This window comes from Drosophila melanogaster, chromosome 3R, assembly GCF_000001215.4.
Source record: "Drosophila melanogaster chromosome 3R".
NCBI lineage: Eukaryota > Metazoa > Arthropoda > Insecta > Diptera > Drosophilidae > Drosophila > Drosophila melanogaster.
This window is the reverse complement of record NT_033777.3, coordinates 8,725,361-8,747,783: the sequence shown is the minus strand read 5'-3', so window position 1 is coordinate 8,747,783 and position 22,423 is coordinate 8,725,361. Positions and strand designations below refer to the sequence as shown.

Genomic DNA, 22,423 nt, shown 5'->3' with positions numbered 1-22,423 from the left:
TGCAAAATATACTGAAAAATCGCGCTGGGAGCTGCCAACTCGGTTGGTTGCACATAGAATAGTGTGTTTCATATCGACGATTCGATTACCACAAATATCGCTTGGCTTGGCCAATTCACTTCGAATTTCAAATCGAAGCAGGAACGTCGGTCCGCGGCGGAAACAGTCGTTAGCAGTTCCATTTCGTAGCGACATTAATTGGTAACCATTGGGACTCGAAGTGCAACACACAAAAGTGGACTGTGCAGCGCGATTTATGTTAGTATTCCATGCAGAAGCCGAAGTTCTGGGCGATGGAACCACCCTCCGGCAAATGTTAAATATTTATACACACCACCAACGGAACGCACGCACTTACATATATTTCCCCATTGCAAGTGGCGCCAACATATGTAAAGTAGCGATAAGAAAACAACCCAGAAGAGGAAGGCACACTTATTGTAAGTGAATGTGCACTGTGTTACATGGTTATGGATATTTCGAAGTTCTATTGATTTTTGGGTTCTCCAAATTTTTTTGCCGCCTTCGACGTGTTTTTGTCGCCTTTTGTTTTGTGCTTTTGCTTCCGTGTGTGTTCGTTCGCCTTGATTTTTCCATTTAACTGGGTTTACGTCTTTATTATTCTGTTTTTTACGTCGTCGTCCCCCCTCCAACAAACTTGTGGGTGGGTTGGGCGCTTGAACCGCTGTTGATTCACCTGCCGTTTGTTTTTTTCTCTTATTTTGTTTTCAACTTCACGGGCAGCTGCGAAATCTCAGCTGCTCTAGCAAAAATAACAATAACAAACAAAACAAGAACAACAAAAGTCAGCTTTCGTTGGTGCAATAACCGGTTTTCAAGCTTTATCGTATTTCGAAACTGTGCTAATAGCTGGTGTTGTTTTTCGTTTGGCATATTTTACCGCTTTGTTACCCACATAATTATAAACTTACTAATAGTAATGACTGTAAAAAGTGGCGATAATTTACAATTACGGAGCACTTGTTAATATATTGAATTTCGGTAGCAGCATTGGCAGGCAGTTGATTTTGATGCAAAAACTTTCCCACTTAAAATGTCAGTTATTCATTTTTTGTACAACATTTTTACCTGCCTGCCAACTGCAGATGCATGTGATGGATGCTTCCTCCTTCTCGTTTTCGCACTCACCTCCATTCGCACACTGAGAAAAATTCATGATAATCTTCATTTTACCGAACTAAAACAAATATAAAATATTGACATCGTATCAATAATATTATAAACTGTTATAAAAGTTTTAAAACATAAAAACTTCATTTTCTGAATAGTATTTTCTTTCCTGAGTTCCTTGAACTGAAGTTTAGATTTCAGTGTAGCTAGCATAATTTCTCGTTGAGCCTTTCGGACATGCAGCAGGCAATTTCTATGTCCTGAAACAAGCCAAAAGCGCTCGCTCCAAGGATAACAGGCTCGTCAGGCCACAAAATCGATTCTCCACGAAGCCCAATACCTTGGAGAAAACCCGACACGTGATGGTGCCTGGCTGGGAATTACGGAAAATGTAAAAAAAAGGGGCCACGCAATAAAGGAACAGGATGGCTTGGATTGGGCATTCTAATGGGAACTTTCAACTCGTTCTCTTTCTGCCCTTTTCACAACTTCTGGCGCAAACTGTGGCAAAATTCAAACGGGAGAAAAACATGCCGGATATAAGCTGTAAATTAAAGGGGACAACTCGGTCAGATATTTTGGGGGAACTAAGTTTAGAATCCAGGGTGTAGATGCATGTGGCAAACAACAAGCAGATACCGTATCTAAGATTATCTAAACTTCTTATTGGGGGTGATTTCCGGCTGAGAACGAACGGGATTACCTACCACACTTCTAAAGCGATTGCATCAGTATATTCTGTAGACCAGTCGCAGTAGTAAACAAATTGCTTCATAAGATAAGTTATCTCTAGTTTTATTAGGGATTAGAATTGCAAAGTGGGAATCGCAAAAAAATGCAATTATTTTAAATAATTATATTCCCCCCAACACTTGTTTGCATAATATAACCATCGTTAGCCTCATTAATATACATTTTGTAGTTTTTTATTGAGATTTAAATTCTCCAGACCAAAACACACAATCATTGTATCACACATCATTGTTAATCTCTTCTTTCAAAAACTTTCGACATTTTTCTTTTTAATACATCCCCTGACTCTAAGGCCAAACTTTTTTAGGGAAACTTCGGCACTTAAACGCATCAAAAATTCCTTTTCAACTGGCGCCCGACAAAATCCCTAGGAATTCAATCACTTTCGCTTGGCAACCAAAAAATTTTCACAATTCTGCTTGTAAGTAGTGGGGAATGTGGTGTATTTGGTGGTGCACAGATGCCTGAAACTAACTTTGAACTATGCATGCACATCGGGAAAATATTTTGTTTCTCCATTTTATATATTTTTCGCCGGCTTCTTTTTCGTTTCGAGATGGCAAGGATCAGGCACACAGACTCCTGGCTGCCGTCTGGTTCCCAGGGGATGGGGTTGCATGAAGTTGTTCTGTCTGCGCTCCATCCACAACTGGCTGGTTTCCCAGGTCCTGCTCCTCCTGCTTCCCGGCGCCCAACATCCTTTGTTGTCTCGCTGGAAACGGAGATGGCGATTGGCGCTGCCGTTGGCTCTTTTATGACGCAGTTGGTCCGGACAAGTTGAAGTTTGTTTGCTCGGCCGTGCCTGCAAAGGAGTTCATTCTTGTATAATGCATTAGCGAGCCACTGAAGAAGTTGTCTCAGTATAGTATGTCCGTGTTTGTTTAAAGCCAATCGGGTACAATATGTGGCTTCTCCTTCTATCCGCCAAACCCGTAAAAATCCGAGCTCAACCGAAAAAGTTTCCGGCTCATTAAAACCAATTTGTCTGGGAACATTTATAGAACTTTATGCCTTTGATGAAAAACAACCATTTGGCGCTAGACCAGCCGCGCGAAAATAAATAACATTTTGCCAATTTCCAATTAATCAGCAAAGTCAACAGCAGCAAAGGTTCATTGAATTTGCAGCTGTGTGGGGTTTTGGCGGGGTGGAGATTTCGGTAAATGGTTTGGAGTTAGAAGGGGGGTATATCTGGGGCTTAAGGTTTCCCTCCAAGCACGCTCCGCTTTCAATGATTAGTCAGCCGAGTGATATGACTAAGCGAACCACCAAAGCGTTTGGCCACCACACGAGACGGAATGAAATTCAAATTAAAACTAGAAGTCCGAGAGGTGAGGTTGGTTGGCTGGGGACTGACAGCCAATCGGTCACTTAACCCGCCGCAAGGTCTTGTACAGTAGGGGCTCCTTGTAATGAACGTCCTTTCTGGGGACATTTTCACTTACTTCTAATATGATTAACGTACATAACCGACGATAGAGAGTCTTTGAGCACTTTGACCACTTTTAACCAAAACTGTCTCGGCAATTATCTTTTATTATTAGATAGAAAGAAATTCCACTTTCAAGAGCTTCTACTGTAGGTGGAATAACCATGGCACCTGACAAACCAAGAAGTCCGTCAGTGGGCAGCCATTTGACACCGAACAGTGCAATATTATCTAGAGGTAGCTGGAGGTGGAGAACAGATTTCACGGGTGGACAGGGGCTGGGATGTGGGCGGGGTATATGGGGCGAACAAAGTGGCTCGTTGGTTGCTCAATTGCTGCGGGGCAGTCGAGAAATTGGTGTTGTTTGCCTCTTTGTTAGCCACAGTTCTTTGGCCCGGGCCTTGACTCCGTTTGAATTGTCTTTGTTGCCATTAACATTTAATTTAATATGTGAGTTGAGCGCCCCGAAAGTCCGTCCACCGTGCCTTCTCCATCCTACAACAACTGGTTACTGGTTTTCTAGATTTGCATAGAGTGACAGCGCCCAGGAGTTTGGATTCAACTCATTTGTATGCTTGGCAACAAAGGCTTCGGCAGAGGCCAAACCCAAAACCCATCCGCCGCCAGACAGACTTAGTTGAGGCTTCCCATTTAATTTATTCATGCAGGATTAGTCGTATATAAGTCCTACATAAACCGACGACAGCTGTCGCTACCTGGCCAACAAGTAAAGACTTCAATTCAATTTATGCAAATTATCTTGTGGGCTTGCCAAATGTGTGTGGAGTTGTTTGGCGGCATCAATTTTTCTGCCAGATGTTTGCGAAATCCAACAAAAAATCAACCAATTAGTAGAATGGTATGGGAATGGCTTTCCTTCGCCGTAATTATATGGCTTTAAAAACAATCATACTAAATGTTTTGTGTGAGGGTGGTTTGATGCTATATACCCAGTAAGTCCGAAAGGTAATTTACCCTTATACCATACATAAGCTCCGGCACTCCTTTGATATTGCCTTTCTAGGCCCGAATTATTTCGCCTTGCCCCAGTTTTAGTTTATTGTATTCGGCGTGTGGCAAGTTCTTCAAGTATAGTTTTTCGTGGCTGAAAAGCGGGCCAAGTGGCGCGACCCGAAAAGCGGAAAAACAAGGGAAAACATGCAAGCGGAAATGCAGTGGGGAAAAACTGGGTGGGTTTGGGTGCTCTTAGGTCCTGGCATTGGCGTTAAGTGCGAATGCACATGGAAGGCACATAAAACAAAGGATGTTTCTCAACTTCTGACACACATCCAATCCTCCAAAGGGATCTTAACTTTCCATTTCATCGCGCCTTCAATTGAATGGTACTGAAATGCATTCACTGGAATAGATTCGCATTCGCATACGGATGGGGAGATCTCGAACTGAATCTGTGGTATGAGACCCTCTATTAATGCAAATTGTTGCAACAGGAAATGAGGCGTACCACGCACAGTCACAATGTTGAACACGCCAATTAGGTGGCAATTTATAAGAAATGCTTCGAAAACCGGGAAGAGACTCCTCAACTCCTCCTTTGTTTCCCACATCATACATATCGCTTCATATTCACGACGCCATTTCGAGGTGAAGGAACTCTTTAGTGATTGTTTTCGTGCGGTTTACATAATGTAAAACATTTTAATTGCCAGATTTTCATGAAGCCCCAGGCCGTGTTGCGCCCACTTTAGCACGATGGGGGGACTTTTATGTCCTGGGGCTGGTCTAATGCATTATTAATGCAGCTGACGGCTTGTCCAATGAGTCAACACATGGTCAAATATTGGGGGAAGGTTTAAGCCAAAAGCTTGTCAGTTTAAAACTCTGGGTTGGGGAACCCCGTCCATTTTGCTTAATGCATTTGCTACTTAATATTTTATTTTTATGCGGCTTGATCAGCCTGGACTTGAAATGAGAAAAATTGCATATGAGGAAATGAAAATTAAGCATGCATTTCCTATCCAAGATTGCCTTGACTGCGGTTGAATCAGCACTTGACGCGTGTATGTGGTTTGTGCATACGGTTTTGTTTCATATATTATAATTCCCATAAGGGAGAATCATCTAATCTAAGGTCTTAGAATACCTAAGCTACACAACTTATACGTTAAGGAGGGAACTCGCTACAAAAGCAATATACATAAAGTGGGTCGCTCGAAATGATTGAAATATTTGGGAGCTCGTAATCAAGCAGACAGCTCTATTTAATCTACAGCTTAACGATGGCCTTCAACTTTCTTTCGAAGAAAACACGCAATGAATGCAACAAATTTTCACTCTCTGCTTTTATAGCTTCTTGTTGTTTGTTGTCTGGCCCAAACAGAAGCACACAAAACGGCTTTGAGCAGCCTCACTTGACTTGTGCTGTTAAGGCTTTTTCTTTGACTGCGGCTTTGGCCCACCGACTGCACCTTGAGATTCCACAATATGCAGCACATAGCACATAATCTGCAGACAACTGTCACTTGCCTCAAGTGCATCCAGACTCTGAATGTCACGGGTGTGTTTGCATTTGGTTGGAGCATTTGGTTGGACCCCAAAGCAGACTTGTTTGCATTGGGTTTTAGCACTTCTCCCTCGTAAATCCACACACATTTTAAGTATGCACAAAGCCGAAAGAGCACAAAAGAATCTCGAAGCGGAGCAGAGAAACCAATCTCCACATCTAATTAACCCAGTGTGTAAACAATAATTTTGCGCATTTGATTAGCTCAGAAAATTTAGCTGATTTCGAATGCGACGGGAAATGCATTTCAAAGCCTTGCCCAAATGAGTTTTTCAAGCGAGAAATTCACCCAGACATTTTTTGTTTCCACGGGCGGCAGCTATAAATACGGGCCAACACAACTATTTTTGGTTGGAGGAAGCGCAAATGGTTTATTTTGGTTTTCGAGCATAAACAAAGTTCGAAAGACTCACGAGATCTGTGCCACATCCGATAATATTTACTCAGTTGTTTTTATACACCACGGATCGCCCCACCCAGATCTTGCACAATGATCTCACAGCACCGCGTTCCTATTTCCCCATTTCCACGCTTGATTAGTTTCAAGTGTTGAAAATTTCGATGGTCCCGAAATCCAATCGAAAAGTGTCGATTGATTGCGGCACACGCCTCGAAGAATTGTTTGTTTAATGTTTGGGGGAGTGTCATTTCATATACAATTGAATACATACATAAAATGCAATTAAAGATTAAAAAATAATATATGTACATGGGTAAACAAAACGGCTGCTACGGGCATCTTACATGAGTTTACTTCTCAATCCAGAGATTTTTCCATCTCTATAAAACCTATACTTTATTCTCGGCACGTGCCGTCAGGTGGACAAAAGTCAGAACTTAAATAATTTGTGAGATCCCACAATGGACACTTATAAGCGAAAAAGCTGAGGGAATTGAGAAGCCAGTAAGTCACAGTCAGATGCCTATTGTGTGTCAAGTGATGACGACTCTGATTGACGTGGATGAGCAGATCTGGAGGAGGCGTAAAGAAATTGGAGCAATTGCAGATGGGAACTACAAAACGCTTGTGGCTGAGCTTCAATGTTGGCTCTTGTGGTGCAGTTGTAATCTCTTTGGCTGCACATTTAATCGCAAGCTGCACATTGTTGTGGCTAAATTGAATTGTTTTGTGGTGATGTGAAGGTGGGCTTTTCAATCATCCGTATTGATTGCCCTGGACCGGTACGAGTGCACACAGCTGGCCGCGCCTCAATGCATCCACAGAAAGATATATCTTTATAACCACATGGGCACTCAGCTATCCATCCCTTTCGTCCAGCGATCGACTTTGTCTCGCGGCTCTGACTTTTCAATTCATTTGATTTGTATCTGGGAAATGTGGATATGGTAATGGGAAATCTCCCACTCCTGCACTTAATGGTTATGTGGGTTAATTTGATTTTAATGCTTTGCCGCAAGGAATGCGGGTGTGGTGGCAATCGGATCAGTGCCCAGCAATTGCCAAGAAATCGCGCATCTTGGGGCCATCAGATTGAAATTGAATTACATTACTCGCTGATTGATTCGTGAGTGCAGTTCAAGTTCATCGAAACTCGAACAATTGGTTCAGGGTTCATGCGATTTTCGCGTGCCGTTAAGTGCCGTTTATGAGAAGCGCATAGAGAGGCGTACCGACCCACAGTATTCACCGTTAATCGACATAGTTTTTAATTGACCACTCATTTGTCACTTGAAGTACTTATGCCACAAATTAAAGTGGTTGATTGTGTTTTTTTCTTTTTATATATATCTTTGAAGCATTTGTGAAAATTTCAGCAACAACAAGGGAGGGGGGGTATCTTGAATAATTGCCCCCATCAACGAAACTACTTTCCGTGCCGACTTTTTTGTTGTTGTTTATCATTTATACAAATCGTTTTGTGTACATCGTCTAAGGAAAAGCATCTCCACGGCAATTGCTGCTGAAGATTAGCATTTATTGTGTTTGCGATCCATTGTAATCTCGCCGAAATGAAGGCTGTCTTGGCGTTACATTGTCTACGAGAATGGATCAGGTAGTTAAATGCCCTAACACGGCAATTAAATGTCGTCTGCGATAGCGGCGGAGAGTTAGATACATAATTGTACAGCAGACCTTGGTGTGTTTCTCGCCGGCAAACTTACCCCTATATGATATCATCTTTCCATTGAAACCGAACTTGATGCTGTCAGAATCCGAAAACCCAACATCTGCTGGAGTTGCAGGTCGCCCCAGGCAGTTGGTTTGTCCATTCATTAATCATCAACACATCAGTGATGCCAGTTACTTAATTCATGCTAAAGGACTATTTGAAAGTTGATCCTGAAAAGGGTTTAATATAAATAAATAAATGTTGTGATAAATCAAGTCCCAAATTATTGCGTTCGATTTTATAAATGGTTTATTTTGAAAGGCAAGTAGTTTGGCACATAAGTTAATCCATAAACAATTTAAAATTAGTTGAGCAAAGAACCAAATTGGCATCTCTGGTTCAGAACACATGCGGAGAGCCCTGCTAAAAGCTATGTCATCTGAACCCCGAAGGAAGGAGGGGATTTCTGTGTCCGCATCAGTTCAGTGTCTACTGCATTCGCAATGAGCTGGGTAAAAGCCCATTCACAGGGTGGGATTTCTCCTCTGACATCCTGCTCCTGATGAGCGAAGGGTTTTGTGTGGCCAGGGAAAGGATGCAGGGCCTGCGGCAACTAAAAAGCACATCTCGTCATTTAGGAGTAGGCGGTTGAAAGGAGGGAGTAATGTCAGTTATGCGGCTGCCTATGCAATTTGCTTGTAATTCTTTCGTGTTTGCCCAGTCCCATTTAATTGCATAATTTATTGATAATTAAATGAAGCTCTAAATTAAACCTCTTTGCAGGGTCGGCGGCTGGATTCGTTTGGAGTGACTCGACTCCCACAACAATTGCCACTGATGAGGTGAACGAACTGGTCAGCATCCCAGCATCCATTTTTTAGCCCCTCCATCTCTGGCAATTAAGAGAACCCTAACTGGAGGGCGAGAACTGCTGGCGAGGAGGAGGGAGCAACTCGACTAAAGATGCCGTCGCTGCGCCAGAAAGTCACCACTTACTTCCGCCAGTTGAGCTTCATCGCGGAGCCTCGCGAGGGTCGCCGGCGGGCCAGCGAGCACGAGGATGATGATGGTAGCTTCATAACTAAATATCTGGAGGGGTAAGTAAATAGAAACCTAGTAGCCTGCGAAAGTTGCTCAAATATTTACCCGACCACCTTCACCGACAGCCGAATGCAGCGTCAGTTTGTTGAGGGTCCGGAGATTTACAATGGCCAGAATCCCACGGACATGCCCGTTCTCAAGTTGGATACATACGAAGCTGGAAACTGCTCTATAACAGCCGCCTGCACAGGTCCTGACGAGGGGCTCACCGGCATCAAGCGCTCCAAACTGCACTTGAGCACCAGCTTCGCGGATGACATTGACTTCATAGATACGCAGCAGGAGAACGATGATTGCTATGGCGTTAGGAGGAGTACACCACCAGTTCAGGTGGCCACACAGAACTCAACCCGACTTACCAGCAAATTCGGACGGCCGCCGGCAGGACCTCGCAGACAGAGCAGTGCGGAGCAGCCCTCCGGATCTGCTTCTGCGTCGGGAATGCGTTCCCGCAAGAATTCCAAAAGCAGCATAGCCAATCTGGCCGCTGCGTCTGCTGGCACGGATGCTGGAAAAGCCAACAGCGATCAGAACAATAGGAATGTGTTAAATGCAAAGACTGAGGTCTCGACGGATGGGGATCCCAACTCAGAGCGGGAACGTTTGCTCCGCGAAGCTGTAAGCAACCAGGGTGGCTCTGATCCCGCAGCTTTGATCGCTGGCGTGGAGAACTGGCGCATGGAGTGCGACTTCGCATATGGTATCTCGGTGTCCCTCTACGAGACCAACATGCTGACTAAAGAACCCATGGGCAATCCCATCGCCGACTGCTACGGAATGGTAGTGCGCGGAGACTCAGCTGCCATGGCCATGGCAGATGGTGTCAACTGGGGTGATGGCGCTCGTCTGGCCGCCCGTTCAGCTGTTCACGGTTGTTTGGACTATCTGGACCGGGCGGTCTTCGGACAGGCGCTGGAGTGCCGAGCCACCACAACCCAGGAGGTTTTTGTGAGTTTGCTGCGTAGTCTTTGGGAGGGACACGGTTGTATCCTGGAAGTTGGAGGAGCCCTATCTACTCTCACCATAGCCGTTGTGCTGCCGCTGGACGGAGCGCCAGGGAAATATGTCGTGTGCTCGTGTAATGTTGGCGATTCCCTGGGCTATGTGTACTCCAAGAAGCACGGAGTACGGGAACTAACACAGGCATCCCACGACATCAGTTCCATGAGGGACATGCGCGATGCGTTGGGTGCCCTTGGACCGGCGGATGGCAACAAGCCAGAGCTGAGCAATCTAACCTTCTCGATGACCTGCATTGAAAGTGGAGACATAGTCTTTTTAACGTCGGATGGAATCAGCGATAACTTCGATCCAGTTGTGGGCAAGTTTGCCGAAGCCTGGACTCCGGATGTTAAGCTTCAGACGTCGGGACATGTCAAGCCCGCCAACTTGGCACCCAAACGGCAGAACAAGAGTGCATCCGCCATCTATGCCCGTCTGCATCCTTCGACTCCGCCCACGCGACCAGCTCGTCAGTCCAAGGCGGAAAGTCCGCCTAATAATGCGCCTAGTCGACCAAAGTATATGCGCTCCCAAACGCTTATTGAACCACGCCAGGGATTGGTATCAGCTCCACCGCCATCGGTGGTGCCCCAACGCATTCCGAAGTCCATTTCAGGACTGCCCCTTGTTACCGGTCCCCAGCGGCATGCTCTTACCCTCTACCGCTTAGAGGATCTGCTCAGCTATGGCATCAACGGCACGTTTTCGCCCTGCGTATCGGCACGCAGGCTCTGCCACTTGCTTATCGATTTTGTACGGATGATAACGTCAGCCAGGAGGAAGACCCTGGAGCAAAGGGAACTCTTCTATAAACTCTCTACGGGACCAGATGGCGCCAAGCGTGAGGTGCAACTGAACCGCATGCAGCATCGCGCGGCCAGGAAGCGTGTGGTGGACAGCAGCGCCTTTGTAGCATTGCCCGGGAAATTGGATCATGCCACTGTGATGGCCTACACGGTGGGCGGCGGAGAGGAGCACAATAATGGAAATGAAAACGGCGATGGGGGAGCTATTTCGCCTGTACTGCAATCCAAGGAGTTCAAGGAGACGAATTTCTGAATTGGAGGAAACGCTAGACTGCCGACTAAGCTTTTTATACATTTTTCTCACGCATCTCCGGCATGGGTAGTTCTATCTCAAAAGTAAAAACCATTCTCTTTAGGGCCTTGAATAAACTAGAATTATATTATGTTTTGATTTTTTAATAACATATTTATACATGAAGTGCCAATTCATTTTATATCGTAATAGACCTACAATATATTGTTGAATTATTTGCCACAAAGTTTGTGAAATTTTCAAAATTTTATTTTTATTTTTGTACAAGTTTAATAACTAAATAGTTTCACCCAACAAAAAGGTGAATTACTCGTAAATATTTAAGGACCCTTCAGAAAATCGTTAGTATCTTTGATCAAGAAATACCCATTTGGAATCATATATATATATATATTTACGTAAGCATACATACACGGTGATATATCTCACATGTAACTTCGATATTCATATAGCTTTCGCTTAAGTTCGTTGATTTCAATTTGGTGTTCTCATTCGTCAGCCATAGTTTTTAGCCATTTATTTGTAAATTGCAAACGACAGAAATGCCTCAAATGTTTAAAACTACCAAAAATAATAAGAATACACAAATGTACACCGTATTTTTACACTCTCATTCGTAATTCAATGTATATGCCACTTTTACACCAGTGCTACAATGTGAATTAATAAGATATACTCTTTGTAATACCAGCTGTCTCATACAATTTCAAATGTGGTAACGCATATAAATAGTTGGTAACGCACAGCTAAAGTTGCTAAATGGGCTGTGGCAAACGGGCCTGGGCAATAAATAATTGAGTAAACGCATTAAAAAATTGCGCTTTTACAAACACCATAAAAATGTTGTTTTAGTTTAATGAAACCATCTACTAAGTACGCGTTTATCACCTACGTAGGTATGGTAAAATTTTTATTCATATCCACAAACGTTATAACTTTTAATTGCACAGAAATGTAATACAAAATTTGTCGGTTCCTCGTCAAGGTTAAGCAAAAACGTAGGAGAGAACCGGGCTATGAATCCGTAAAAGATTCATGCACATAAGAATATATAATCTCAGCAAATAAATAACCATAGGATTTACAAGCTCGATTGTCAGCTGCTGCGCACGCGCAGTAGCAGTTTGGCAATAGTTTGAGCCCTTATGGGTGATGCATCCTTTATTTGCTTGTATATGATCTCTACACTGCGCAGAGTTTGGGGCTGCATAGAAAAAACGCATATTAAATAAGTGGGACATGACGGTTGACAAATATACTATCACTTACTAGTGTTTTCACATCCAATTGTGATTGTGCCTTGTTAGCTAGGAGCCACAGATTGACTGCCAATTGAGCGATAGTTTCCCTCTCCAGATCAGCGTACTTTACAATCCTTAAAAAAAGTTCCAGGGCTAGCTCCGCTTGCGATCTTTGCTGCTGCGCTACTCCCAACGATTTCAGCTGCAGAAGAATGGCATCAACAACCTGAGCGCACATATTGTTTACCTCCTGCAAGAATTTGGGGTCGTGGCCATACAAATCGTCATTGGACACCACTATAAGTATTAGAAACCATTAGTCAGCGATACGAATTGTAATCCATTTATACTACCTCCTTTTATATGATAGGGAAACCTTTCCAGACTCTGCACATACAGCATATCGAGGGAATGCAGATAGATGATACTCGGCGCTGAGCTGTCAACTTTGAATTTATGTCTGCCAACCACTTCTAGCAGAAGGCGAAGAAAATAGAGGACACCCTGTTCCGGACTATCTGGTACCACGATTAATGTGGCCAGGATATTACACATATACGAGACAAGGAATGGCTCTAAGCTGCGAGGCTTTCCATCAAAGTCCACCGTGGCAGCGGGCAACTCATTAACCAATTGCAAAGCGGCCTCAAAGCAAGCATCAGCTGTTGTAGAGAAATAAATTTATATAAAGTAGATAAACAATATTAATTTAATACTTGCCTTGTCCCAGACAGAGATGCTGCAGAGCCAGCTGTCCGCATAGTAAGTACAAATTCATTTGCTGCTGGACAGCTTCAATGCTGGGAATGGTGATGAAGCAGTAGGCGATGCAGGCCTTAACAAAACCCGTTGATTTCGAACGGTTTCGGGTGGCTAACTTGCAGGCCGCATGCACCAGAGTAACGTATACTGCGTCCAGGTTGCTGAACGTGCCCCGCGCCTCCACATAAAAACTTAGCTGCTGCTCCAAGTCATTTCCAAAGTGAACTTTGTGAATAAAGACATTGATGAGCTGAGCTATCTGACGACGTTCATCATCCACGGACAGGGCACTGAATAAATAGTTGTGTGATTAGAATTTAAAGTAAACTTTGCCACTATAGCAACACGCACTTCACTGAATCGTTCAAGATCTTCCCGAGATACATCAATGCGTTTGTTACCACAGCGTCGCAAGTATATTCGTCACTATTCTGTTTGTAGAAACTGAGAATGTTTTTGCAAACCTCGACCCGCACCGACTCCTTTTGAAAGAGATCCAAGTAGGGCAGAAAGTTGGGCTGTATCAGCAGAAGCTCAATGCTGCGATAGTTTTGCATTATCCGGGTAAGAATGTTTTGCAATTGGGAATAGTGCTTTTCATAGGCTTTGCCAAGACACATTCGCGTATTCAGTTCTCCTAGCAATCTGTTTACCTCGTGTATCTGATAAAAAGACTTAAGCATCATTGATAATATTTTGGATATAGACTTAAAACTGACCGTAAAATACTGTGATACAAAGACAGCCCATGTTTCCACACAGTTTATATACTCATTTGGATCAGTCAACTTGTTGATCGTCTCGAAGGCAGCCTTCAGAAAAGTTACACGCTGCTCCTGTAGAGGAGGGCAGCTGCTAACGCAGCTTCCCAGCGAGCGCAGCAACTGGGACTTGGAGATTCCGGGCGTTTCGGAAGCATTAATTAGCGCTATAAACTCTAATGCATTTGTTGCAATGAACTCTGAGTTGAAGGAACTTAAAACAGACATCAGAATAGCACCACTGCGAATAAATGCAATACGAATTAGTTCTGTTAAAATTCTGAAAAAAAAATGACTTACTTATTCTTCAACTGCTTGCACTCATTAAGAATATCCTGGGTGTGCAGTTCGCTTTTGTGAACAAGGCAGAGAAGCATGTAGTCAAAGGCTGGGGCATATAGCTGTAGGTAGGAGCTGGCGGTGACGATTTCCGGATGCAGATTAAAGCGGGCCACGAAGCGAAAGATCTTTAAAAGTATTAAATTTGTAGTAAAAGTGATTAAACGTTTAATATTTCTCGGTCTCACCTGAGGATATATGAGGAACAGGTCGGCAAAGTTCTCTCTTATGTATGTCTTACTCGACGTTAGGGTAACGCCCATGCGCACCAAGTAGCAGCGGGCATAGCTCGATACCAAAGGATCAGCTATACCCCTCAGTTGATGGGTCAAACGTTGCAAAATGCGCTCATACTCCTCGCGCGATGATGACAGGAACTCGTAGCACTTGAATATTGACAGCTCCAAGTAAAAACGCGGCAGTAACTCACGAATCGAGGCGATCTTATAAAACCAATTCTGGCACGTATCCCGGGCAGCTTCCCGTTCCCGCTCTAATGTGGCCGCCGATGCGGCAGGATCTCCAGAGGCCTTAGCACGCAGTCGTTCGTATACCAATTTTCCAAAAACATCCAGTATATCAGTGATAAGAACGTACTGACTCGGATAGAATTGCAGCACAGTGGTGTCCGCTAGCATTTTGGCACACTGTATGGCTATCTTCAACGCTTTTACTCGCTGATCGTTGTGCCAGGACTGGATCAGCTCCTGCTTGAGTTGCTCAAACCGCTGAATGTACTCCTGCTGAGTAAGATCCATCATGTGACGCATGCTGCCATCGTCGAAGTGGTCTAACTGCTCCAAGCGAAACTTTGTCTTGTCGGCCACCACCGTTTGTGCTTTAACTATGATTGTTGTTAATATATATCACAGATCAACCGACCACTGAACTTACTGCTTTCGTTGCCGCCATCCAGGCTACCAGATGACACCAGAAAGCTGGTAGACAGCGATAGCTTCTCATTGGTTGTAAAGCGGTTGAGGATGCCTAGTCGTCGGCTGCTCCACTGCAGTGTGTTGTCCTCGGGCTCCGTTCGGTCCCGTTCACGACGCTTCGACTTGAGATCCTGAACATCCAAGTGCGAAAAACTTAGTCATGTTCCTTGCCGGTGCACCACTCTACTTACGAATTCGCTGACCATTTGACTGAGCGGATCGTTGAGCTCATCATCTTGGCGTGCAAACTGCGAGAGCGGATCTGTGCCCTCTAGAGCTCGGCTCAAGGGATTGCTGTCCACCACCTGGTGGAGATTGTTCTTTCATTAAAATCACTTACAGATAAGGGCGTTGTACCATTTACCCACCGTCACCGTCCGCTGCTTTAGGGGATGCTCCAGCGTGGCCTGCCCAGTCAGGCAATTCTTCCGGACCTCGTAGCATCGCGGCACGCACACCCTGCAGTCAGGAGAAATGGTTATCAATGCTTATTTGTTTATTTTCGGGGGAAAATAAATAAATTACCATTCCAAGTTCGCCATAGCGTCGTGGTTGTTGTTGTCGGCATTCCTGACAGCTGCTTGCCAACATGACATGGACGTAGCCGGTCAGGGATGAAATACACCAAAGAAACTGTACTAATTCCAGGGACTTTAGCTTAGAACCTGTTCTACTGTATATATTTCGTTTCGCTTGCAGCTCTATAGAAATTAATTTATAAAAAAGATTTAATTTAAAGATTTAAATAAAAGATTTTATTTATAATTTTATAAATTTAAAATTATAAAACAAATTAATTCAAATTTATATGTGATATTATTGGAGTATAATAAATATGCAAATCCGTTAAATATCAAAGCAATATATAATACTAACGTTAACAAAGTAATTCATTTTCGAGGATATATATATATTTTGGCATCATATGAACCCCTTTGCCTACGCCACTGAAAATATGTTTATTTCGGGGCGAATGGCAAATATTAACACGAAACACCGGGTGAATGGCAAATGCAGTTGACAAGCGACGCGTTTATTTTTTGTGTTCACAAATATCTTAAAAACGATTTCATTTCGGATTGCGAATGAAAAATGTCGAAATCGGCGCTGAAACACCTAAAGAGCACCTGCCGCGTATGCGCAAAGTATGCAAGCAACAAGCGGTCGCCGAAGTTATTCGAGCGGAGCAACACAAAGATGATCGACAACATTGAGGCGCTCACAGGCCTTCGGGTAAATTTTTCACTGCGGCTTTATGGAATTTATGTAGTTATAGCTTAATTTATTGGTGTTTAATCTAGCTGGAGAACTACGGTTGCCTGCCGGATCAGATATGTGAATGCTGCAGCATGGAACTGGCCTCCGCCGTTAAGCTGAGGGAGCGCTGCATCGCCGCCCAGCGTGAGCTACTCTTGGGATTGACCGAGGAGCAACGCCAAGGCATCTCGGCCTTCTACCGGGCGGCTGTCATGGGCGAGGATATTGTCCAGACGGTGAAGACGCCCGACGATGATGAGGTCTATGCCACTTATCAGGAAATCGTATTGGAAGAACCTAAGGAAGAGATCGACGACACCAAGGTAGAGTACGATAATACCTACTACGAGGTGGCCGAGGGACACGCCGGCGAGGACGACGCAGCCTCCTTGATTGAAGAGGCCGACTATGATTCCATAATGGCCGAAGACGAAGAGCAGCAGCAAACGTTGGAGCTGGACGAAGACACCGAGCTAATTGTGGGCGACGTCAACGACGCGTACGTCTACGATTCGGATGATGAGGTGGCCGTTCTTGACAACGTGCTGGATGATGAGTACGAGCATGAAAACATTGTCGTCAAGAAGTGTAGTCTGCCGCCAAAGCCAAAGGTCCGGTCGGATGATGCGCGTCGTCGTGGCACCGGCGGAGTATACATCTGCGAGCAGTGCGGCAATCACATCAAGGGACGCATGGCCTTTGAACTTCACTGTCGTCGCCATCGTGGGGACAAGCAATTTGGCTGCGAGTGAGTACATTTCTACTCCTTTTTGGATACAGTATGACTAAATGGATTTATTTTCAGACTCTGTCAGTCGCGCTTCTGCACAACTTCCGAGCTGAAACGCCACATGCGCAAGCACACCGGAGAGCGACCGTTTGCATGTAAGTACTGTGGCCGCTGCTTCACAGACTACACCACGCGCGTGAAGCATGAGCGTACCCACACCAATGAGCGCCCCTACGTCTGTGGTACTTGCGGCAAGGCCTTCACTACCGGCTACATCCTTAAGAACCATATGCTGATACATTCCGGCGAGCGGGCCTACAGGTACGTTGAGTCATACAGCTACACAGTACCGGGAAACCCAATAACTAGGTTTCTTAGAAATTCTAAGATCATATTATGCGGCATTACAAGAGTTTTCCAAAACCTTATGAGAGTTAAGATAACTAAATATTACTTATGTTGCCAAATTTCGTGAGTAATATTTAGTTATCTTATAATAATTTCTTATAATAATATGAAACTAGTGATACTGGTACAGTTACTGAAATGTTTGAAATGCCATCTAATACTGAATCTTCCCCTCAAGGTGCGAGCTGTGCGACAAGTCCTTTATGCTGCCCACCCACCTGAGCACCCACTTCCGGTCTGGCGTACACAAGCGGCATCTGGAGAAAGCCGAGATGAAACAGGTCCTGGAGCAGGAGCAGAAACGTGAACTCAAGGAGGAGGAGGAGGACAGCCTGCACATCTAAAGCTGTCCTTATAATATATACATAGCAATTACAGGCAATGCTAGACCGACAATGGCGCACAGCCAAGGAGCATTTCTGCAAATAATTAACAAACCAATTGTAATATGTAGAACTTAATATTGAATAATAAATCAAAACTTCAAATCCCAACTTATGAGCATTTATTTCATCTGTAAAAATTGCTTCCATGCGAATGGCAAACGGAACAGCTGATTGACAAGCATAGCATTGTTTACAAAAAGTTTGGCGTTTCAAACTTTTTTATCGGCTCAAAAATGGAAGGAAAAGTGTGTCGCACTTGCGGCAAGCGCACGAATGCTGAAAGATCATTGAATATTTTTGAAAAGCGCAATCAAACTACGCTGGAACACATCAAACTACTAACTGGAGCTGTGGTGAGAGGATAATAATGCGTAGTGTCTTTAACTTTCTAAAGTTTTTTCTCTTTACAGTTAAAGAACTGTAGTACGTTGCCAAATCGACTATGTGCGTCCTGCCAAACTTGTTTGCAACAAGCCATATCCTTTAGGGAACGCTGTTTGGAAGTCCAAAGGGAGTTGCTCCATTCCCAAGATGATGAAGACTTCCTTAGAATCTGCCAGGAATCTCCCAAAAGTGTCCTTGAGCAGGAGGAGTTGGAACTGGATCTGGCAGAAATAAGCATAGAAGTCGAGCGATTAGACGATCTCAATGAAGGGCCCATTCAAAGCTCCGGTTTTAAAGTGGAGGACATTCTAAATGAATCTAAAATCAACGAAGACGAGCCCAATAATGAGGACGATATTGATTATAGTGAAATGGATTACCTTATTTACGAAAGCGATACTGAAGTAGATGCAAAGCAGGAACTCAAATCAGACTCTGAGAATCCCAAAAAAAGGAGAAATCGTCGAAATCCCCGCGACTCCAATAGGACCTTCTTTTGTGAGGAGTGCGGAAATCACATAAAAGATCGAATATCATTCATACTGCATTGTAAGCGACATCGCGGCGTCAAGGAGTTTGGGTGCGAGTAAGTGGCAATTCTACTTAAGATTGATCCTAACTAATCCGCTTCATTTAAGATTCTGTGAGGATCGCTTCTGCACGCCGGCGGAACTTAAGCGTCACATTCGCAAGCATACCGGGGAAAAGCCCTTCAAGTGCAGACACTGTTCCCGCAGCTTTTCTGACTACAGCACTCGGTTGAAGCACGAGCGGACTCACACTAACGAACGACCTTTTGTCTGCAAGGAGTGTAACAATGCCTTCACAACATCCTATATTCTTAAGAACCACATGCTCGTGCATACCGGGGAGAAGGCTTTTAGGTAAGCGGGTACTCGAAATAGTACTTAAGTGTAATAATAATAATCTATTCTATTTGCAGGTGCGACCTCTGCGATAAGTTATTCAGTCGCTACACACACCTTACTACCCATTATCGTTCAAATGCTCACAGACGAAACATGCAGAAAGCAGACACAATCTTTGATAAACCCTAAAAGGTATCACTTAAGAAGCTCTTAGTTGAAAACGGTTGCATTACCAAAATAGGAATTTTTACAAAAAAAATCAAAACGGATAATCAAATTGTGAACTATATTTGGCTTTAAAGGTTGAGATGGACTCATTAAGGTCTAGTTTGTACTATACATTAGAGTGGATGTTTCCAGAGCAGCCAGGCCCAAAGACTCATCCTGCTCCTGCTCCGCGGGCAAAGGCACTTCTATCGTAAAGGCATCCGCCTCTGCTTCTGGCTCCTTTTCCGTCACGAATTTGACCTGATCCGCTGACTGGGATGGTGACAGCTGAACTCCACCCGCGTCTGCCATCGATTTCTCCAAGTTGTGCTTATGAGTGTTAGAGCGGAAGTGAGTCTTCAAGTGGGTGGGTCGCGCAAAGGATCGATGGCACAGCTCACATCTGCAAAGGATCGGCTAGGTGATCATTAACTTAAGCACTATTTATCATAGTTTACTAGCCTGAACAGGCGCTCGCCCGTGTGGATAAGCATGTGGTTCTTGAGGATGTAGGAATTGGTAAAGCTCTTGCCGCACTGCGCACAAATAAAGGGTCGATCATTTGTGTGGGTCCGCTCGTGACGCAGGCGACCACTGTAGTTGACGTAGGTGCGGTCACAGTAACGACACTGGAACTTGCGATCTCCAGTGTGCATCACTTGGTGTCCTTTCAGCTCACCGGAGGACAGGAAGCGGGCGGGGCAGAGTCTACATGAGAGCAATGTTACACAGTTAACTATCAGATTGTACAATTGACGAGCTAAAGCTTTTCTTACTCGCACTGAAAGGGCCTAATTCCGCTGTGTTTGCGTAGGTGACGGTCGAAGGAGGACTTCCCTGTAATATTGTTGCCGCACTGATCGCAAAAGAAAACTGGAAGCGTAACCTTTGTGCGATTTTCACCTTTCCCGCCTTTCTTAAGTCCCCGACGTCGGGTTCTTTTCAATCTGACCGGTGAGGTAGTTCCATCATCTTCGGTAGAGCTGGACATCGCTTTAATGGCCAGCTCCATGTCTGCTTCGTTGCAGGAGTCCAGGTGATCGATGCCATCATCCTCCTCATCGCCATTGCTCAGGCTCTCCAGCTTAATCATTACCTCCAGCGGACTTGCTGGCGTCTTTGGAGCGGTGTCTTCATGCCGCTGTCTTTGGGAACGGGCACTGCGACGAACTGAGGAGCGGAATGTGTCCTCTTCATTCCTGACCAGCGACTCTTCAAAGATCTTCTGACTCCTCAAGCAGCGATCACGAAAGGATATGGCGCTTTTCAAATCCGTCTGGCAGGTCTCGCACATCCAGTCGGGTAAACCGGGTTCGCATTGCAGCTGCCAAATAAGATACAACATTTTAATTGAAGGAATTAATGTGTTTCGTAGGGTAGGCTTACCAGAACACCGGTGAGCAAATTGATTTGTTGCAGCACTTTGCAGGCGCCGCTGTTAAATAGTTTCAACGATTTCGAGTTGTCCGTGCTGCTGGCACACACGCGGCACACATTTTGCAGCATTTTACCAGCTTACTCGATTCTAATTAGTAAATTTCCAATTGTAAACAAGACAGCCACCCAAAACTGATTTGCCATTTGCCACGAAGCAGCGCACTAGCTTTTCCACCTGAGACGTTGTCCAGCACTGGCGACTTATAAAACCACTAAATCGTAACGGCTGCTACTAATTAAAATCAAACAATCTATACAAATTTTTTGTTTTCTGTGTCCTACACACTTAAAAGCATTAGCATTTATTTCATTTTGAGAAACAGGTGTGGTGCAAATATTGAGTATACAACTTAAATTCATAAAAATACGATAAGATAAAAATAAGATAGTCCCCTTTTGGGTATCTTTTTATCTCAAGGAGCATGTAAATCTTATTATTTCATAGCTTGAGCTATTTAATCCTTCATGACTTCTGCTTCTTGACATTTTGGAGGTGCATCATGGATCTGGTGTGCGTTACCAGGTGCGCCTTTCTCTGGAAGGAGCGATCGCAAATATCGCATCGGAAATTCCTCTCGCCCGTGTGGATGACCATGTGGTTCTTTAGGACGTAGGCAGTGGTGAACTTCTTGCCACACTCTTCGCACACATAGGGTCGATCGTTGGTGTGAGTCCGCTCGTGGATCAGCCGGCCCATGTAGCTGACATACCGCTTTTCGCAGAAGCGACAGGCAAACGGTTGCTCCCCAGTATGTACCCGGTGGTGGGCACGTAGTTCGCCAGCAGAGAGAAACCTGGCATCACAATCCCTAAAAAGAGAATATGGAATCAGCATACCGAACCTACAGTTGTAATCTGTGAGCGAGGTTTACTTGCAGCCAAATGGTCGTTCGCCTCTGTGTTTTCTCATGTGGCGCTGGAAAGTGGGTTTCGATGTGGCATGAGTCCCGCACAGCTCGCATATGTAAATCTGATCATCCAGTTTGGTTGATACTTTGATAATCTTTTGTGAAGGTACACACTTCTCATCTATTCCATCTTCCCTCAGCTGCGCTTTCGCATCTCTATTCAGAGTTTTGTCCATGGGCTCCTCTTCAATCAGTACCTGAAAAGTTTCTTCAACCAACTCGCCTTCTTTCTTTTTCCCAAAATCGCTGAATGCGCATTTTTCCGATTCCAGTTCCGAATTGTCATTGGTATCTTCATCACCCGACGAAGAGTCGTCCTCGATGGTTAGCCATTTAGTTTGGGTCTTAATGCAAAGCTTCCGGAATGCCAATGCCGATCTGAGTTCCGCCTGACAGCAAAGGCACATGAAACCAGGAACATCGTCCAAATCCACCAACTGGTGCTGATATTATTTATCTCAATTTTAAAACGTCTTTTAACTCACTCTTAGTCCGCTTATCATGTGCAAGTGCTTTAGATATTTTCGGTTGACCAAATCGAAGAGATTCAGGCTCTTCTCACAGATTTTCTGCCTTCCGCAGACTCTACACACGATGTTCAGCATCTCGATCACTAAACTCGACTGATGGAAAGGCAATTGTATGGTGATTACATTTTGAGGCAAACCAGATAAATTATTCATTCAAGGCGGGGATTTTTGAAAGTCAAAATCTTTATTTAAATAGCT

At 44.3% G+C, this 22,423-nt stretch overlaps 6 protein-coding genes across 8 annotated transcripts; 3 read left to right on the top strand and 3 right to left on the bottom strand.

Annotated features, from left to right (window-relative positions):
- Positions 1 to 108: 108 nt before the first annotated feature.
- On the top strand, positions 109 to 11,905 carry CG9801 (uncharacterized protein). Of its 3 annotated transcripts, none has more exons than NM_206462.2 (3): positions 109 to 258; positions 8,693 to 9,006; positions 9,076 to 11,905. In NM_206462.2, exons 2-3 carry the CDS (start codon positions 8,873 to 8,875, stop codon positions 11,069 to 11,071), a joined length of 2,130 nt encoding a protein of 709 aa, NP_996184.1. In that variant the 5' UTR covers positions 109 to 258; positions 8,693 to 8,872; the 3' UTR covers positions 11,072 to 11,905. The 3 variants fall into 3 exon arrangements, with proteins under 3 accessions (NP_996184.1, NP_649827.2, NP_731278.1); NM_141570.3 differs by having other exon boundaries at positions 109 to 440; NM_169239.1 differs by lacking the exon at positions 109 to 258 and adding an exon at positions 2,123 to 2,305.
- Positions 11,906 to 11,946: 41 nt separating this feature from the next.
- Positions 11,947 to 15,693, bottom strand: CG8202 (uncharacterized protein). Its single transcript, NM_141569.4, has 12 exons — positions 15,635 to 15,693; positions 15,478 to 15,568; positions 15,301 to 15,414; positions 15,069 to 15,240; positions 14,363 to 15,018; positions 14,136 to 14,302; positions 13,794 to 14,076; positions 13,426 to 13,736; positions 13,033 to 13,364; positions 12,666 to 12,974; positions 12,341 to 12,609; positions 11,947 to 12,275 (listed from the first exon to the last, which is right to left on the bottom strand). Exons 1-12 carry the CDS (start codon positions 15,649 to 15,651, stop codon positions 12,168 to 12,170), a joined length of 2,829 nt encoding a protein of 942 aa, NP_649826.3. The 5' UTR covers positions 15,652 to 15,693; the 3' UTR covers positions 11,947 to 12,167.
- A 392-nt stretch (positions 15,694 to 16,085) lies between these two features.
- Positions 16,086 to 17,994, top strand: M1BP (Motif 1 Binding Protein). Its single transcript, NM_141568.3, has 4 exons — positions 16,086 to 16,342; positions 16,411 to 17,114; positions 17,172 to 17,417; positions 17,683 to 17,994. Exons 1-4 carry the CDS (start codon positions 16,202 to 16,204, stop codon positions 17,846 to 17,848), a joined length of 1,257 nt encoding a protein of 418 aa, NP_649825.1. The 5' UTR covers positions 16,086 to 16,201; the 3' UTR covers positions 17,849 to 17,994.
- Positions 17,995 to 18,090: 96 nt separating this feature from the next.
- ranshi lies at positions 18,091 to 19,417 on the top strand. Its single transcript, NM_141567.2, has 4 exons — positions 18,091 to 18,243; positions 18,301 to 18,860; positions 18,913 to 19,158; positions 19,218 to 19,417. Exons 1-4 carry the CDS (start codon positions 18,124 to 18,126, stop codon positions 19,330 to 19,332), a joined length of 1,041 nt encoding a protein of 346 aa, NP_649824.1. The 5' UTR covers positions 18,091 to 18,123; the 3' UTR covers positions 19,333 to 19,417.
- CG8159 (uncharacterized protein) lies at positions 19,414 to 20,930 on the bottom strand. Its single transcript, NM_141566.2, has 4 exons — positions 20,737 to 20,930; positions 20,127 to 20,674; positions 19,813 to 20,058; positions 19,414 to 19,753 (listed from the first exon to the last, which is right to left on the bottom strand). Exons 1-4 carry the CDS (start codon positions 20,854 to 20,856, stop codon positions 19,468 to 19,470), a joined length of 1,200 nt encoding a protein of 399 aa, NP_649823.2. The 5' UTR covers positions 20,857 to 20,930; the 3' UTR covers positions 19,414 to 19,467.
- A 123-nt stretch (positions 20,931 to 21,053) lies between these two features.
- ouib (ouija board) lies at positions 21,054 to 22,305 on the bottom strand. Its single transcript, NM_141565.4, has 3 exons — positions 22,181 to 22,305; positions 21,660 to 22,132; positions 21,054 to 21,596 (listed from the first exon to the last, which is right to left on the bottom strand). Exons 1-3 carry the CDS (start codon positions 22,298 to 22,300, stop codon positions 21,251 to 21,253), a joined length of 939 nt encoding a protein of 312 aa, NP_649822.2. The 5' UTR covers positions 22,301 to 22,305; the 3' UTR covers positions 21,054 to 21,250.
- Between the last annotated feature and the right edge of the window lie 118 nt (positions 22,306 to 22,423).